This window comes from Podarcis gaigeae (genome assembly GCF_964106915.1).
Source record: "Podarcis gaigeae genome assembly, chromosome: 12".
Taxonomy (NCBI): Eukaryota; Metazoa; Chordata; class Lepidosauria; order Squamata; family Lacertidae; genus Podarcis; species Podarcis gaigeae.
The window spans coordinates 23,764,562-23,782,669 of record NC_139688.1 but is presented as its reverse complement, the minus strand read 5'-3'; the positions used below and the strand labels follow the sequence as shown (position 1 = coordinate 23,782,669).

Here is an 18,108-nt window from a genome sequence, read left to right as displayed (position 1 = left end):
TGGTTTATTGATTTATGGAGTATATGCCCTGCTTTGCCTAACTAGGAAAACAAAGGTAGATGTAGGAAAATACATTCTAATAGAGAAAAGAACGGACTAATTTTGTCAGTCATGCCACCCTGACTTAGTTTTGGTTGAGCCAGGGATGGGGACTACCATTAATCCCAGGCCGCATAGCCAGTGATCAGGGGTGGTGGGATTTAAGAGTCCATCAAAATCTGGATGGTCTGATCCCTGGCCTAAGCTCAGATCTGAGGAACTCATAAAGGTTCCAGAATTCTGTCTACCACAGTTACCCTTTCTTCTGTCTGGTTCCTTAAAAGAGCACTATCTCTTAAGAATCTCCTTCCCACCCAAGGTATCTTGTTAATGCATTTCACATCCTTGCACACTCCCAAAAGTTAAGTGCTCATTCCCTGTGTTCATATGGTCACAGAGGTTGCTGTAGCTTCTATTCTCTTCTTACTGTTCAAGCATGTGCCTCTGATGTTCCTAGTGCAAAGCACATTTCACTTGCAAACTACTTCTGTGTCCAGGACCTGTCAGCTTAGGCAGGCAAAGAAGACTGCATTGCTCAACTCCTGACACTATAGAGGAAATTTGGGACAGAATAATAACATTGATCAGCCAGCAACAACCCTCCCATCCCTATTGATGGACTGTAGCTCTTCATCAGTCAACCACAATTAATTCTGTGTTTCAGAATGTCAAGGATGCTTTAGGAGTCAGCAATTCCCCCCCCCCCCAAGCTCATTCTTTCATTTCCTTTTCATTTCATTGTTTATTTTTTAAGTCCCGTTGTTTATGTTCTGCTAGTAACCATGCTTCGGAAGCTTTCCCCCCCCCCCACCCTTTCCCTTTTCTGAAGACAGAGCAAATCAGCCCCTAATCGCTTCTCATCTGCGCTTCATTCTAGCACATTTCACAGCAAAGGTCAGAGTGTTCAGCACTCAGTATGTTCTGATTGTGGCTTTCCAGGTCTAAAGAAGAGTTGCTGCATGCAATTTATAATACTGGAAATCAGTCATGTGTTGTTGTTGTTGTTGTTGTGTTAACAGAAAACAGCAATAGATCTTTTCCTGTTATGGACTTCCTTTTCCCCAAAGGAAGAAATCAAAGCAAAAGCAAGCCGAGTACATATAGTGATGATATATGAGATCAGATTTCTGAGTATTTCCATGGCCTTAGGTTTTGCTAGAAGCGTGTGGGCAAAAGGGCTGGTTTGCTTGCCTCCAGTGACGACCTGTAAAACTCTACATTATGCAGAATGGAATTTCAAGTCTGCGGATGGCTGACTTCTCGTGATTATTGTAATCATGCAACTCAGCTTAGAAGCGCTTGATTCCCTCCCGCCCCGGTCAGTCTTTACTCAGCTTGTTTACGACCTGAGTTTTCTCTGAATGTCTGTGGGGCACTTCAGCATGGAAAGTCTTGTAAAAGCGGTAGTTATGTAGAGAGCTTTGCTTATGCTGTTGCTTTCTTCCCAGTACTGCTTGAAACAAACAAACAAAATGGGGAGGAAGAACTAAATGCTAACTGCTACCTTTTAAACTGGGGGCTCTGCTCATGGTACATCCTCAATTATGCACTGCTTTTTATCCTAGCTTTCAGATTAGGCTGATAAAACTTCTCTAGCTGTGCTTTGTTAGCCTTTCAGGCAGACAATCCCAAGCCAGACAAATAAAAAGCCATCAGCTTCCCCAAAATAAGATCCTCTATTAAACTCTTATCGAATTGGAGAAGGGAGTTATATCTGATCAATGAGGCTGTGTCGTTACTTGGGCTCCGTTGGGGCGCCACAGTCAATACTTGATTAGAAACAACCAAAGGATTCTTAATAATCCTGCCATTCCTTTCACACTGTAACACTTATGGCCATAATTTATCACATGGTGACTTAATTACATTTTAAATCTTACTGCCGGCTTAGGTCAAACTATTCTGACCTTTTTATTTTATTTTATATTTATGGGGAAATCACCTGTAATTAAAAGCATTAAACCCCCGTGGGAACGCTGAATGGTTTCTCGTTGTAAATTCCCCATTGCTTTTATTGGCTTCTCCTTTCGAAATACAGTTTATCCAGATGTGTGTTGTCTTTTTAAGGTACAGTCTGTCTCGCTATATGTCCTCCAGCTCAGCTTTTTTGGAATATTGTAAATGTTGATTGGTAGAGGCAGCAAAGCAGTTCTGTCTGGGTCTGCCCTAAGAAGGGGTGAAGGAGAAATTCAGTTTGTCTTTTAATGCAAATCTATTTAGTTTGCACTTCCAGAAGCAATACGTGAACTGAGAAACAAGCTATCCTCTGAAATTCACACTTCTCTGAATTTTGCAAAGCAGTTCTCCAGCCCAAAAAATATGTGGACCAAAATTGCACATATATGGGGACAATGTGTATTAAAATGCATGTATATGTGAAAACAACATTAGGATACATCACTTTCAGAAATGTGTATGTTAGGCAAAACTGCATACAAAAATGTGTATTTTAGAAGAGGTGCACTTTTAAAATGCTGTTGAATTTTTGTGAGGACTTATTTTTAATTGCAAAAAAATGTGGAAATCTGGTGAACTGAATTTAAGCTTGGAAGAAGGAGAAACCAAAACTGACAGATTGGTCCACCCCTGCTGGAAATTAAGTCCTATCTTGGAAGATCTTTCAACCTCTTGATCCATTTAGACCTTCTGTCCCAACTTTTAAAAAGTGAAATTTCAAGCTAGAACAGGTTGTGCTAAAGCTTAGTAATAGTTTCTCTTATCTGCAATACTTTGAAAGCGTCTGTTGCTCCCCCTGAAAATGTAAAGCCTTGAAAATTATTGTCAGAAAAGTAGTGTTAGTAATTCCAGAATGTTGGTTTAGTAACTCTGCTGTACCACATTGCCCACTACTGCTTCCTGGTCTCATTGCTATCTTCTCATGTTGTTCACCCTTCCTTCTGGCATCATCCCAGATCCCTGCTTTTCCTCCTTTTGTTCATTTCATCAGTCTCCTGATTGCTGATTCTTAACTGCACCCGCTTCTGTATTCCAAAACTCTTTTCTGGCACCAGATTCCTTTATCTCAAAGAAGTGTTAATTACTGGACCTATATTCATATGAGCAACAAGATTATTTCTTCTGAAAATGCTATATACCCTTTTGAAATCAGACTCCGTAATCAGCTGCATCTGTAGGAGAATTACCAAAACCTTCCGTTGTAATCAGGTCTGTGCACAAGCAACCCATTTGCATGCACTTCTGAACCAAGAGACAATCAAAGCCAAGCACAAGAGGAAAAGGAAGAGGAGAGCCCTCGATAGATAATTGAATGGTTCAAAATCCAGCCCCAACCCTCCTGAAAGGTGGAGTGGTAAATGTATTTACGTATTATTACATTTGGATGCCACCTTTCCTTCAATGAGCTCAAGGTTCTCCTCCTTCTCACGCCACCCTCACAATTCTGCAAGGTAGTCTAGACCAAGAGATGGAGATTGGCTCAGGGAGCCTCATGGCTGAATGGGGATTTGAACTAGGCCCTCCCACATCCTGGTCCAGGAACCTAACCACTATACCATACTGGCTCTCCAGTACATTGCATGACTGTTGAATGAACATCCATCACTTTTTGGCTCATCTCAACCATTTTTCACTGCTAGTGCTATCAGCAGTCTTGGTAACTGCTAAAAATAACATAAACTTGTAAGTCAATATCTATACGTATACATATGTGTGTGTGCGCGCGCAAGCGCTGTAAAATTGCTTTGTTTATTCTCGAGCATTTTCTGTTTTGATATGGCTAGGTTTCCGTGCTTTTTCATGGTGAGGTTCTCGGGGAAGTGGTGCTATTTGTTTCAAGGAATGATGAGCTGGGTGTTTACTCCTTCTTTCTCTCTTAACAAAGGGCTTGTTTAAATTCTCTGCCGGAAGAGAAAAGTGCTGAAGCCATTCATCCTGGGAAAGCAGCCTCCCAGATTAATAATCTTTACTTTGAGGAAATTTAATCTAGTCACTCTGATAAATTGCTTTCACTTCAGCTTGTTTCATGGGGTTTTGGAGTTTGCTCAAAAGTGTGTTGGTATAAAATGCCTGGATTTACTCCAGATTTTTCCCAGACCCCCCCCCCCGCACTTCACTAAGCACCGTTTTTTACTGCAGCCTTTGCTGCTGAAAGTGTTCAGAGTAGTGCAGAAATTAAGCAAAGAGATTATTCAAATCACTACGGTTTGTTTCCTTAAGTGATGGGAATGTAACTTTTTTTCCTCCATGCTGGATGCCAAAATCTTATTTTGCTTTGAAAAGCAGTTATATAAATGGCAAGGTTATATAAATGACTGCCATTGAATTTAAACTTGTTTTTGCATCAGAACAGCCTCCAGGATTGAGAATATGCAGAACACCAGCAGAAGATCTCTGTTGCATTCAAAAGCCTGCATATGCAGGTCAAATAAAAGATGTGTCCTTGATCAATTTACTCTTAGAATTTGTAATCCCAAAAGGAATTGAGATGTGGTCTGCAAATAACATAGCTCTGCAGCAATTATTTGGATTTCAGAGAGAATTATTCTAGGGTAAAAGATCTGAGGATTGCAATTAAATTTCATTTGGTTCATAGAAGGAGAATTCTTTGGATAGTACTTTGTTGCTTTCTCATCTTGCCTTGTAGGCTAATGCTCAGTGATATCCAACATTACTGCTTCCTTTTGGGGGGCTGGGATCTTATAATGGAGAAGAGACAGAGACTCAGAATGATAGCGGATTCATTTCATTCATTCTACAACTGATTTCAGAATGTCCGCAGGATGCAATCTGGGCTATAACTGTGGAGCCTTTTGGTGTTTTCTGCTATCTAAAGTAAGACAGCAGGGGATTGACAAAAGCAGTGAAGTGGTTTTTCCAGAGAATTTTGAATTACAATCTTCCCATGCAAATTTGGGTTATTTTCATAAGAAAACACCCCAGTTTGCATCATAAAAAAACGTGATGCCCTGGAGAGTGATCTAATTTAGCATGTTTATTTTACTTGTATGGAGTAAACAAATGTCAAAACTTTGAAACTGCCGACCTTGCATAATAATGTGTTGCAATGGGCATCCATTCATTGTCACTAATAAACTTTTGAAATGGAAAATCTTCCATGGAAAAATAAAGCACTAGGAAATTTTCAGCCCCACATTACAGGCAGAAGGGAAATCCATTACTGGATACTCTGCTTGTTTGTCTTTTTAAAGTTAAAAGCAGAAGGGGGTGGAAATAGATCCTGATTGCATCACTGAGGGATCTGGTGGGTGGGTGTGGACCTTTTTCCCCAATGCTGTTTTCCTGATCTAACCCTCTCCTCCAAACTGTAATTTCATCCTTAGTGGGGGGAAATACAGGTACTGTATTTTCTGGCGTATAAGACTACTTTTTAACCCAGGAAAATCTTCTCAAAAGTCGGGGGTCATCTTATACGCTGGCTTCAGCAGCAGCTCCTACAGCAACTCCCCACCAAAGGACAAAATGACAGCAAATTAAATCAGAGGACACCAAGCTCTCTAGATTAAGCAGAAATATGCTTGTAAATTGGCCCCAGAAGCCCCCCAATCACCAGCAACAGAAAGGATTTCCGAGCCAGACTGGAGACTGGTTTTTTAAATTTTTATTTGGTGTGCGTTGGAAGAGGGGTAGTCTTATACGGCGATTATATCCCAAACTCTATATTTTTACTGGAAAAGTTGGGGGTCATCTTATATGCCCAGTCGTCTTATACGCCAGAAAATACGGTACATAGAAATAGAAGCTTCGGGGGGGGGGCAATTTAGATTGTGAAATAGTACAAAGAAAAAGATTTTATCATTCTTCTCGGGAGTCTCATAGCTACACTGACTCCTTTAGCTATAGCATCCTGTTTACTTTGGTCTTCAGGTAGAATACCCCATCTATTTCCCTGACATGGACTCAAGGTAGATTACAAATAAAAATAAGAACAGCTAAAAGCATAGAATATTTTTTTAAGTGAACATGAAATGAGAGAGAAAAATCTATTAAAACAATACAAATAATTACAGCAAAAACAGCACAGCACCAGCGCTTTCATCAAAAGCAGTCAGAGACTTAAGTGCACTCTCTTGTGGTCACCTTAATTGCAAATGAACTTTGAAGAGATGGTGAGGAGAGGAGCCTCAAGAAGCCAAGCAGGGTTTGATTGTCCTGGCAACATCAGATAAGCTGTGGTTAACATAATACCGTATTTTTTGCACCATAGGGCGCACCGGACCATAGGGCGCACCCAATTTTTGGGAGGGGGAAATGAAGGGGAAAAAATTATTTTCCCCCCAGGCGTGGGGCTGGGGCGGGGGAAGCTCGAGCTTCCCCCGACCCCAGCCCCCAAACAGGCAAGTCTCCGCAAGCCGAGGGAGCACTCCCGCTGCTTGCGGAGAGGTCCGCGAAGCCTGGACGCGCTGAGCTCAGCGCGCGCAGGCTTCAGCATGCGGGAAAGTCTCCGCAAGCAGCGGGAGCCCAGCGCTGGGCTCCCGCTGCTTGCGGAGAGGTGTGCGAAGCCTGGAGAGCGTGAGGGGTCGGTGCGCACCGACCCCTCTCACTCTCCAGGCTTCAGCGAAAACCTGCATTCGCACCATAGGACGCACACACATTTCCCCTTCATTTTTGGAGGGGAAAAAGTGCGTCCTATGGTGCGAAAAATACGGTACATTATTCTCACCCGCAAAAAGTTCTGAGGTTGCTTCTTCCTTCCCTTCTTTTCCACCACTTTGTAAGGAAACTGGTGCCTTCTCTGCCAGCGAAAAGTTTTTCGAAGTTGACAACCCTTTTCATTGTCTGTGCCAACAGAGTAAAAATGATTTCCCTTTTACATTTTAACCTTGAGGGTATCAATTTATGGGACTTCAGTTATGCAGATCATTTGTTTGTATACCGTTTGACACTTAAAAATCACACACACACAGACGTACCTCACGTTCCTTTTGCATTTGGCATGCTGATCCCTTTGTCCAATATACATGGAGCGCTTCATAAGCAGAGGCTGGCAGAAATACTGACAAGATGTTGGCATATGTATTGTCTGGAAGTGACAGAATTCTCATTTTCAAACCTGGATGCTAAACACTGTATGAATATCAAATGGATAGGATTAGTTTTTATGGTTCTTACTCTCTTAGCTTGTGGTTTTGTTGAAATCCAGCATTATTTAAGATGTCTGTGGCCTGAATCTCTTTTTAATAGAGCTTTGCTTGTATCCACTGTGAAGAAGTTTAACTCACACATACTGGTGCCACAGGAAGATTTGGACTGCAAATTGTGAACTCTTCGAAAATGTGTCAGTCTGCTTGTTAGGGCCTATTTAGTAGCTCCTGATTGGTGGGAATTAGAAATACACCACAAATGGACTGCTTCCATACCACATTATTAAGATCTTTATGGTGACAGGCTAGTGTTGCTGCCTCAGGCCCCTCATTTCTGGTGGTTACTAACAAAACTTTTAGAGACCATTCTCTTGCAAAAGAATCCCAGAGCATTTCCCAACATACTAAAGAACAGCATACTGTAGTAATAACAACAGCAACAACCCAATTAAATAAATCAATTTATCCATCAGTTATAGAATCATCTAAAAGAATAGCAGGTGTCAATCAAGAGCAGCCAGCATGGAGTGGCATTGTTGTGCATGTGGCCTCTGGGCAGCAGCGTCACTGTAGTTTACCAGGTGTGAGAAGAACACCCTGGTGGGTGAACCAGATTTGTTCCATTAGTGCAGCACCAAACTCACTTCCTGCTTTCTTCTCAATAATCTGCAACATCATCAATGCTATGAAGCCACGGGCATGCCGCCACCCTTCCCTGCCAGCAGCGACTGGTGCCAGTGCAATGTTTAAAAATGTTTTCAGGGCATGCTCTGAATGCGATAGACATAAGCTTGAAAACCCATGCACCGTTCATGTATGCTCACAAGGGAGCCACAATTGCATACAGCTCCCAGCTGAGTAGTGGCCAATGTAGCCCTTCCCAGGGACCATAGGATTGCACTCCTGGGTTTGAATGACCTCTTTTGATGACTCTTATTTATCTGGCAGTGTTGGTCCAATGCCCATGCAGTGTTTTATTTATGGAAAACAGGCTCTTCTACCCAATAGTAAGCTTTCAGTATCCCATTAGATGTCCAGAGCATCCAAAACTACAATTGTTCTTTGCCACCGGCAAAGAAACTAGCTAAATATACTAAACTTCATGGCATCAGTTTTAAGCAGAGTTCTGGTTGGCTAGCTTTTGGAAGATTGTTTTGCTGTCGGTGGTACTTGCTCTGATTTGTCCCTTTCTCAGCTGTCAGCGTATTACAACATGGAACACGTTGCCATAAAAGTTTAGCAATGGGATGGCTTTCAGCAGCATTTTTATATGGTACTTAGGCTCTGTTCCGATCAAAATATTTGAGGACCATTTAATGCCCATCTGCTCCGCTGTAGCACAGAAGTTTGGGAGATGATGCTCTGCACTTGCCCAATTTTATTGACTCTTCCTCAGAAAGATTTGTGATAGCTCGTAACTTGGAAGCTTGCAAGATGTGATGATGACCTGCAGCGTTCAATTAATGTATGTCTGTAGGCAGCGGTGCTACATTAGTGGGGAAACAAAATGTAGATTCATTATGTGGCTTAATTTGGAAACGCTGGGATGCCTACATTTCATGTGCAAAGAAGGAAAGCCCTGCTGGACCAGGCCAAAGGCCCGGTCATACAGGGGCCAACCAGAAGCCTATGGGATGCCCACTAGCAGGACCAAAGGCAGGACCAGATTCCCAGCAACTGGCATTCAGAGGCACACTGCCTCCAGCAGTGAAAATACAACATAGTCATCTGGCTAGTAGCCATTGAATTTGACTTATTCTCCATGAATTTGTCTAATCCTCTTTTAAAGCTATCCAAGTTGGTGACCATCACTATCTCTTGCAGGAGTGCTGTGTAAATAAGTGCTTTCATGTGTTTGCCCTACTCTTTCCATATCTAACTTCCTTGGATGGCCTCAAGCTCTACATCTTGATCATGTCCCATTCCTGCCTCCCGCCTTACTCATCTTCTTTCCCTAAACTATATTAATGTTGTTTATTGAGCTAGAAATAAAGAGAGCATTTGGAAATTGTCCATTTTCATTGGCAATATAGCTCACAGGAAAAGAGGCGCCTCAGTTTCCTAGGGTAAAACCTTGTTGTGTGTATGGGAAAGAGGGAAAGAAAATGAAATCTTGCCAAGCTTAATCCATTTGGGTTGGAGTTGTATGGTGTTCTTTCTTCTTTTTTACAGCTTCAACAGATGACAGTGCAGCAGAGAGAAAAAGCGGGACTCTTCACGCAGGTTTAATTGTTGGGATTTTCATACTGGTCCTGATTGTTGCAGCGGCAATACTTGTGACAGTTTATATGTACCACCATCCGACGTCAGCAGCCAGTCTCTTCTTTATTGAGGTGAGATGTGTTTGTCATACTAGATCACCAACTCTTCCACCTATAACCTGGTCAAAGGCTGGTCTACTTCCTGTATGCTGAAACTCTGAAGTATTCTCAGAGTCCTGATAAGCACTGGCTTTTGTCTTTTCCTGTCGTGTTGCTATTGTTCTTCTTTGATTTACAATGCTTGGCCTTTAGCTGGGCAGTATGATAACAGGCAGGGAGTGTATCTCAAGCCAGTTTAACTGCAGCGAACTTGAGCATGACCTTTTCCCCAAAACGACGTGTTAAGTGACAGATCTGACTTGTTTGCTGAATAAATTTCTGAGGTCAAGTAGTCTGTCTCCAACCCTGTCTCTGAATCATCCTTGCAATAGTTGACCATATTAATGTGACTGTGCCATCATGATACACTAATTAATATCAGTATAACACATGCCATTATCAATAATGGTGGAAATAATTCATCTTAACTCAGTGTTCCTTTGTTGCATATTTTCTGTGTCTTACGAAAAGAAAACACTGAAGTATCACTGTTTCTATAGGAAAGTACTGTATTTTTCGCCCTATAAGACGCACTTTTTCCCCTCCAAAAATGAAGGGGAAATGTGTGTGCGTCTTATGGGGCGAAAGCAGGCTTTCGCTGAAGCCTGGAGAGCGAGAGGCGTCGGTGCGCACCGACGCCTCTCGCTCTCCAGGCTCCAGGAAGCTATCCGCAAGCCTTGCACGCCCGGAGGGAGTTCCCACGGGTGCGCAAGGCTTGCGGGCGGCAGCCTGCAGCGCGGAGCACGGGGCGCCCTCCGGAGGACGCCCAGTGCTTCGCGCAGGTGTCCACTAGCCTTGCGCACCCGGGGATCTCCCCCGGGAGCCGAAGGCTTGCGGGCGGCAGCGCGGAGCACGGGGCACCCTTCGGAGGCCGCCCCGTGCTCCGCGCAGGTGTCCGCTAGCCTTGCGCACCCGGGGATCTCCCCCGGGAGCCAAAGGCTTGCGGGCGGCAGCGCGGAGCACGGGGCACCCTTCGGAGGCCGCCCCGTGCTCCGCGCTGGTGTCGGCAAGCCTTGCGCACCCGGGGGATCTCCTGGTGTCGGCAAGCCTTGCGCACCCGGGGGATCTCCCCCCGAGAGCGCAAGGCTTGCGGGCGGCAGCTGGCAGCGCGGAGCACGGGGCGCCCTCCGGAGGACGCCCAGTGCTTCGCGCAGGTGTCCGCTAGCCTTGCGCACCCGGGGATCTCCCCCGGGAGCCGAAGGCTTGCGGGCGGCAGCGCGGAGCACGGGGCACCCTTCGGAGGCCGCCCCGTGCTCCGCGCAGGTGTCCGCTAGCCTTGCGCACCCGGGGATCTCCACTGGGAGCCGAAGGCTTGCGGGCGGCAGCGCGGAGCATGGGGCACCCTTCGGAGGCCGCCCCGTGCTCCGCGCAGGTGCCCGCTAGCCTTGCGCACCCGAGGATCTCCCCCGGGAGCCGAAGGCTTGCGGGCGGCAGCGCGGAGCACGGGGCACCCTTCGGAGGCCGCCCCGTGCTCCGGGCTGGTGTCGGCAAGCCTTGCGCACCCGGGGGATCTCCCCCCGGGAGCGCAAGGCTTGCGGGCGGCAGCCGGCAGCACGGATCACGGGGCGCCCTTTGGAGGCCGCCCCGTGCTCCGCGCTGGTGTTGGCCAGCCTTGCGCACCCGGGGGATCCCCCCCCCGTGAGCGCAAGGCTTGCGGGCGGCAGCCGGCAGCACGGAGCACAGGGCGGCCTTCGAAGGACGCCCCGTGCTCCGCGCTGGTGTTGGCAAGCCTTGCGCACCCGGGGGCGCGTGGGGCGCCCTGAAACAGAGGGCTCCCCATGCTGCGGACTGTAGCCTGCCGCCCGACGCGCGGGGCGCCCTGAAGCAGAGCGCCCCTCGCGCCAGGCAGACATGGGCCAGCCCCACAAGCTCGGGGGACAGCGGGGAGGCGCAGCACCGCCATCCCACTGTTCCCCGATCTGGTTTTGGGGGGGAAAATAAAGGAAAAATTTTTTTCCTTTATTTCCCCCCCAAAAAAGTAGGTGCGTCCTATGGGACGGAGCGTCCTATGGGACGAAAAATACGGTAGACAGTAGCCTTGTTCCAGACACGGCTGTGGGCAACAACGTGATGTGTATGACTGCTGGTTTCTGTAGGAATTGCATTTCTTTATTTTTCATACCCTGCTCTTCTTTCCAAGAGGTCAGAGCATCTTATGTGTGGCTTCCTGGCAGAGTTTCTTGCAGGCAACTCACAGAGTCCAGCCTGCTTAGCTTCAGCAATAGGGCTGTGTCCTGAGTCTTCAGATCGTTGTCTTTTGCAGAGGCACCATACAGTGTATGTGGAAGCACATCTAGGTATAGAAGGGAAGATTTATCTACTTCATTCCTTTGCTGTTTGAATGCGCATGCGAGTGTCTAAGGCTAAGCAGATGGCCACCTGTGCGGATATGCTATGTAATTCAGTGGATTTGCCAGTCCGTATGTTGGTCACTCATTTAATGCTTGCCTATGCAAGCAAAAGTTATGCATCCACCGCACAGCTGCATGCAAGGAACAGGTATGAAGAGAAAAGCCTTTTCATCTGGACAAGCTGCTGAATTGGAGTGAAGATTCTCGTACCACACAGCATTGCTCTCAGTGTTGCTGTACTCTACTCGTGTGGGTAAAGTGGTTGTGCCTCACTGGGTTCAACTGAAGGTAGAAATAATTCACATAAGCAACACAATCCACCTCCACAGCAACTGGACCATTCTGCATGCTGATCGTCATCAATGCAATTTCATCATGGGAATGCCAACATCATCGCTAGGCGGATGGATGGATGGATGGATGGATGAATCAACAAATCAAATGCCAAATGATTCCAATATGAGCATTAATCCACAACCCTAGACTCAAATGAGACTACTTTTGAGTAGACGTGTCTCGTTGGAATCTGCACAGCTCTTTCACCAGTCTGTAGAGCCCTCTTCCTTTAAAGATGGGGAGTGGCTTCATGACCACCAACAGTGACAGAACTTTTTATGGGGTGGTTGATGGAGGTGGGGAGAGAAGACTCAGTAGTTCCCAAAAATGAAAATGAAACTTGTTTGCTTGCTTGCTTGATTAGCCCTAATACTATCATTTTCCCTTTAATAAATATTGTAATGTAGCAAGTTACCACAAGGACTTGTTTAGTAAATTGGTAGTAAAATTGCAAGTAATCTAGCGAAGGCACCTCATAATTTACGTTTCTCTGCATGCAGCAAATAACAAAAAAAGATGTTTAATGTAATGGAGACACCCCCCATGATAAACTGTTATGTTTCTGGTTTGGTAAGCTCTCAGCATGCAGAATAGTTCCAGGCACCCTTTCTGTGTGCATTGGTGGACAAAACAACATGTTTCTGAAATGATCTCCACCGCAGACATTATGAGCTTACTGTGGAATAAACTCATGGAAGGAAATGCATATAGATTATTTAGAATCTCAGCAAACTAACACTGAATCAGAGCGCATACACAGCGCTCGTAATTGCTGTAACTGAATTCTCATAGTAGGTAAAATGTACAGCATTATTGGTGCACATAAAAAATTATATAGCTCCTTATAAGGCATAACAATATGCTTCTCAGTTTCATCAGGAGCCATGGGGGAAATAGTCATTAAATGCCAATATACCCATATTCCTTTGCTTGCGCAATATGTGGAAATCATTAAACCCCAGTGAGCACATCTGTTCAGTTATTCTATCACCAATCTTCTCCTTCATCACTTATCCCCTAATCTTTATCTCCCTGTGGCATGTGCATAACAGATCTCTCCCACTACTTACTTGCTCACAGCATCCAGAACTTACTTTTTTTTTTTTTTTTACAGTCCCAGTGGGTTGCTGTGCACGCATACAAAATCACATAACACTCCCCCTCCCATTGTTTTTAGTAACACTTTCACCATAAATAAATACCTTAACTGACTGTTTTCATTGTTTGGAAGACAAGGGTGTTCTGCAGCCATGCTTGCCATGTGCATTCTGTGGCTGCAGTCCTATGTTCACTTACCTGAGAGTCTCATTGCACAAGTCCCCCAAGTACTCAGTGAGGGCTAACATCTGAATAGACTATGGGATATCTTTGTTAGATGTTAGAAGGCTATCCAGGAGAGCTTCTTAATTAGATTGGTGTTCTCTGCCCAGCTGGTGGTGTGTTTGCTGTTGTGCTTATAGTATTCATTTGAGTACATGGCAAAGAGAGAAGCCGGCTGGTTTGTTTTTCAAAAGGCAAATAAGAAATAGCTCATTTCTGTTTTAAGGACATCTGGACACTTAAGCAATAAGCTGATCTAGTTTCAGTTTAGTTCAGTTTAGCAAGCTTTGTTTTGTTTTTTAAAGAGTCCCCCCTCCCAATATTCTTTATTGAGTTTGATTATTAGTACAGTTATTCCATTCATTCTTCAAAATATAATAAGGTACATAAAGAAAAACCAGAATAAATCAACATCAAATCACACTTTATCTTAAGTCTTTAGAGATGACTTCTCTCCACCTCACTGCGGGTCCTTACTTCTTCTTTTTCTTTTTAACTGTCTCCTTTCTCAACTTTTAGTTCACTGATCTTACATGGCGTACATTATCTGTCTGTTATCTAATTTGTGAAAATTAATCAAAGCATATTAAGGATTTTGTTTGGGAACAATGTTTTTCTAAGTAAACTCGGTAACACTCCCACTCAGTTTTAAACTTTTGGTTTGTTTGGTTCCTCATTACACCTGTCATCTTTGGTACCAATTTCGAAACCCTAGATTCCACCATTGCATTGCAATGCAAGGCAGAGATCATAAGGAGAACCACAAAAAGCACATTTAGTTTGACAAAGATATGTGTGAATAAAGTAGATAATGTTTTGCCATAATTGTCCCATGGCCATTTCAGCAGTTCATCATGGCTGCCCCTTTAATCATAGGCCCTGGGAGAATTAAAAGAAAAAGTGTAAAACACATTGAGCTTTAACAAATTAATCTTTAGCTAACTGAAATGCTACCATTTGAATAGCTAGTGTGAAGTAAGGACCTCAATGAAGAAAAAGAAGGAAGTACCCAGCCTGTGCTTCATTATTTCCCTCATTTTCTTAACTGCTTCTATACTAAACTGTGTCAGACTTCATAACCTAGTCACTTAGTTTCCAGAGCAAAGGGGGTTTGTCAGTTACCCTGGTACTCCAGCAGATTGCATAATTACCTTGCTGGGGGGGGGGGGGAAATGGAGCTAAAATCCTTTCCACTGCCCATAGTTGGAGCTCCAGTCCTAGAGACATCTTCTGTAGATACATTTTTTAATTTTTAAAAAAGTTCCACTCATATGCAGTATATAAAATTTAATCAGTGTTTGTGAAGTAGGTCTGTAATACATACTTCTTCCTCATCCTTTACTTTTTCTCAGCTTAGTAGCTACTGCTAAGACTAAAAATGATGAGAGATTAATTTGGCTTCTCCTGGACTTCAGGAGTGTGAAGAGCTGCAAATCCCGCCAGGACAATTAACTTTTATTTGTATTATGAATTAATAGCTGAAATATTTGAGTTTGGATTGGTAGCTCAGTCACGTGAACTAATAATAGCTCTTGTCAAAGTTTCGTGGCTTGACAGGTACAATTAGACAACCCTGACTATGTTATTATTAATGAGAAAGTTCAGAAGAAAAACTTTTAAAAAAAAGATGTGGAAAGATGTACTTTGGACAATTTTCAAGTTTTTAAAGTAACTTGCAGGGTTTTTCACTTCTTGTATGACAGCTGCATCCCATCTTACATAAACTGATTATTTTTATTTCTGATTTACAACATCAGAAATGGTTGTTTACACACGGAATGTGAACAATCCCAGGCAGCTTTGCTGAAATTCTAGAATCCATTTGATTGTGTGTCATCAGGCAAGTTACATAGAACTATTGTCATAATGACTAACTCAAATCCCATTGATTAATATCCCAACAAACAGTAATTTAAGGATGCAGAAAGTTGTTTGGAGACACTTATTTCCCTCGCAGAACTACAATTTCCGCAGTTCCCTGGGGGAAGAGGGTTAAACCACTCTGAAAATTGTAGCTCCGTGAGGGGAATAGGGGGTCTCCAAATAACTCTCAGCACCCTTCACATACAACTGTATGGTGGTGCTTTAAATGTGTGGTGTGAATGTGGCCTAGTTGTGGAACTGACCCTACATTTTTACATAGATTTATGTAGAGCCATGTTGGCCAAATTAGGTCTCCAGCTGTTTTTGAACTACAACTCCCATCATCCCTAGCTAACAGGACCCAGTGGTCATGGATGATGGGAATTGTAGTCCCAAAGCAGCTGGAGACCCAAGTTTGGCCACCACTGATGTAGAGCTTAGGACAGCTTCTGCTAGAGTCTGACTGCCTTTGTTTTTCTTGTCCACTCTTCTAGCGTCGCCCCAGCAGATGGCCTGCAATGAAATTTCGGAGAGGCTCTGGACACCCTGCTTATGCCGAAGTGGAACCTGTGGGCGAAAAGGAAGGCTTCATTGTGTCAGAGCAGTGCTAGGATTTCTAAGGCAGATCACCAGTACTGGCCTACAGGTGTGAGACATTTACGCTGCCTTTGATGAAAGAAATGGAAATCTAAGCTGCTGTAAACCCAAGAGAGAGACAGAATGGAGTTCTGGATAAACTTTCTCCAAGGAAAAGTGTCTAGGATACCCGATTACCCTTTCAAAGATATTTTTTTGCCCCCCTCACAGCAAATCACCATGCCATGTTTCAGTAGCACCCCTCAGAAACACCTACAGTAGGAGAATGATGAACACAATTGCCATGCTCTCTAGGTAGACCAGGAGATGTAGAGTGATTCGGGATATAAAGCTTTAGTTCAGAACAGTGCTTCCCTTCTGGATCCAGTGCAGTGACGGTGTTACCAGCTGTTACCGGTGGGTTATCCTTTCAGCCCCAGAGGCAATGCTCCTCGTTTGACAAGGCTACTGGTGAGATCAATCTGATGCAGATAACATAGCTAAGCAGTTTTCTACAGTTCATGAGTAATGCAATTTTCATTTCTAAAAATAAAATGAGAAAACTCCACCCAAGTCCAGAAACATGATATACATCTGAAAACAACAAGAGTCCTTCTTGTATTCTGTAGACTTATATCCCATGAACTGTGATTATTATTGTTTTGATCACAACTATATTTCTATAGTTGACAAAGCATTAGAGAGTTGTCAGGGGGGGTTTCTTAAAAAAAAAAAGCTGTAAGGTTTTTCACTATGGTGAAATTGGGCTGTCCTGCTGGAATATACAGAGAAATTGGACTAATATTCAGTTTTGATCTTCACAAAAGTGAGACGGAATCAGCACTGCCAGGTACGCTCGCTTGGGAGTAAGTCGCTTAGGAGTGGCCACGCCTAGTATTTAGCTGATAGTTTCAGGGATATTGCTTATGCTCCTGAAATGTGGATTGAAACAGAAGTGGTAGATGTGTTTGGCTGATGCCAGAGGGGAAACAGCCTTGAAACACAAAAAGAAATTATTACCATTTTTAACTCTTACCATTCTGTCACAGGTCACTTGAGAACAGTGCTGTTGGTTCCACCGCACCCCTCCCCAAGACAAACATTAAATGTGTTGCAATCCCTGCAGATTCATGTAGAAGTATTGTTTAATGCACATAGTAGCAGCATACATACATACATGCATATATATATATAAATACATATATATATATAAATCTATTTTTTTTATAGCTAACACAAGGCAGGCTCTTGTGACTGTTAAGAGTGCTTTTTTGCCATCCGGACGATGGAAATATATTGCATTGCTGCATATTTCCACTGAGTTGTAAAATAATCCTTAATATTAAAATAAGATTTTATGTTGTATAGGGAAAGTGGTTCATTTATCTGCAGTGCTATAACTTTGCCTGCCTCTGGAAGCCACGGTTTCTTAAACAACAAAACCCTTTCCTTCCCTGACTGGGAAAGATAATATTTTTTTAAAGAAAACTCCCAGTGAAATATTCCTTTGGATGGAAAGGGGGCAATATATATTGAGCTACGAAAATGTCTATTCAAGTTTTGTATGGACATTATTGCATTGTGAAACCCATTCATTAATTTCACCTTCCATATGAACAGCAGCACTTGAATCATAGTAGTTTCAGGTTGTTCAGATACCTTTTCAGGTCGCACCTTTATAACACGGTTCTTTACATTTTCACATCAATACTTGTATGGTTCTGGTTTTTTTAAAGGGGGGGAAACAAAACCTCCATGATTTTTACTTGTTATTTCCTTCAGTAAATAATACAATACTGTATTTTCTGTATTCATTATTTCCTCTGTTGGATTCATTTTGCTGCGTGTCCACTAGTCGTCCAGAAGATGGGACATTTCTGAAAGCAGTGGTTTAACTACAAAACTGTTAAAAAGCCAGTCATTTTCCTTTCCTGGACTTTTCCATTTCCTGGTAACAAACCAGAACTCATTCTGTACAGGGGCCTCCCATTCTTCCAGTGACAGGTCTGGGTGGACGGCTGTATTGTAGAGAAGGAAACAAGAGGTTTATTCACCTGAGGGCTAAGAAGATTACTGGTGAGGAACCTTTTCCAGTCCAAGGGCCGCATTCCCTTCTGAGCAACCTTCCAGGGGCCAGTGATAGACAGGGCATGGGGCAAAGGAGCACAGATACCTCTCAGTATCCTCCAGTTAAACAAACTA

General features: G+C 43.7%; 1 protein-coding gene across 2 annotated transcripts in view; it reads left to right on the top strand.

The window, feature by feature from the left end:
• The window catches only part of PLXDC2 (plexin domain containing 2), a 234,961-nt gene extending 217,254 nt beyond the window's left edge, over positions 1-17,707 (top strand). Inside the window, exons 13-15 of one of the 2 annotated variants that reach the window (XR_014556587.1) lie at positions 9,273-9,433; positions 15,825-16,316; positions 16,371-17,707. Coding sequence is in view for 1 of the 2 variants with exons in the window: in XM_083704951.1 (XP_083561077.1) it covers positions 9,273-9,433; positions 15,825-15,941 (278 nt within the window). In the remaining variant the exon portion in view is untranslated. Of the gene's footprint in view, positions 1-9,272; positions 9,434-15,824 lie in introns of both variants that reach the window. The other variant, XM_083704951.1, reaches the window with a different exon arrangement.
• The last annotated feature ends 401 nt before the right edge of the window (positions 17,708-18,108 follow it).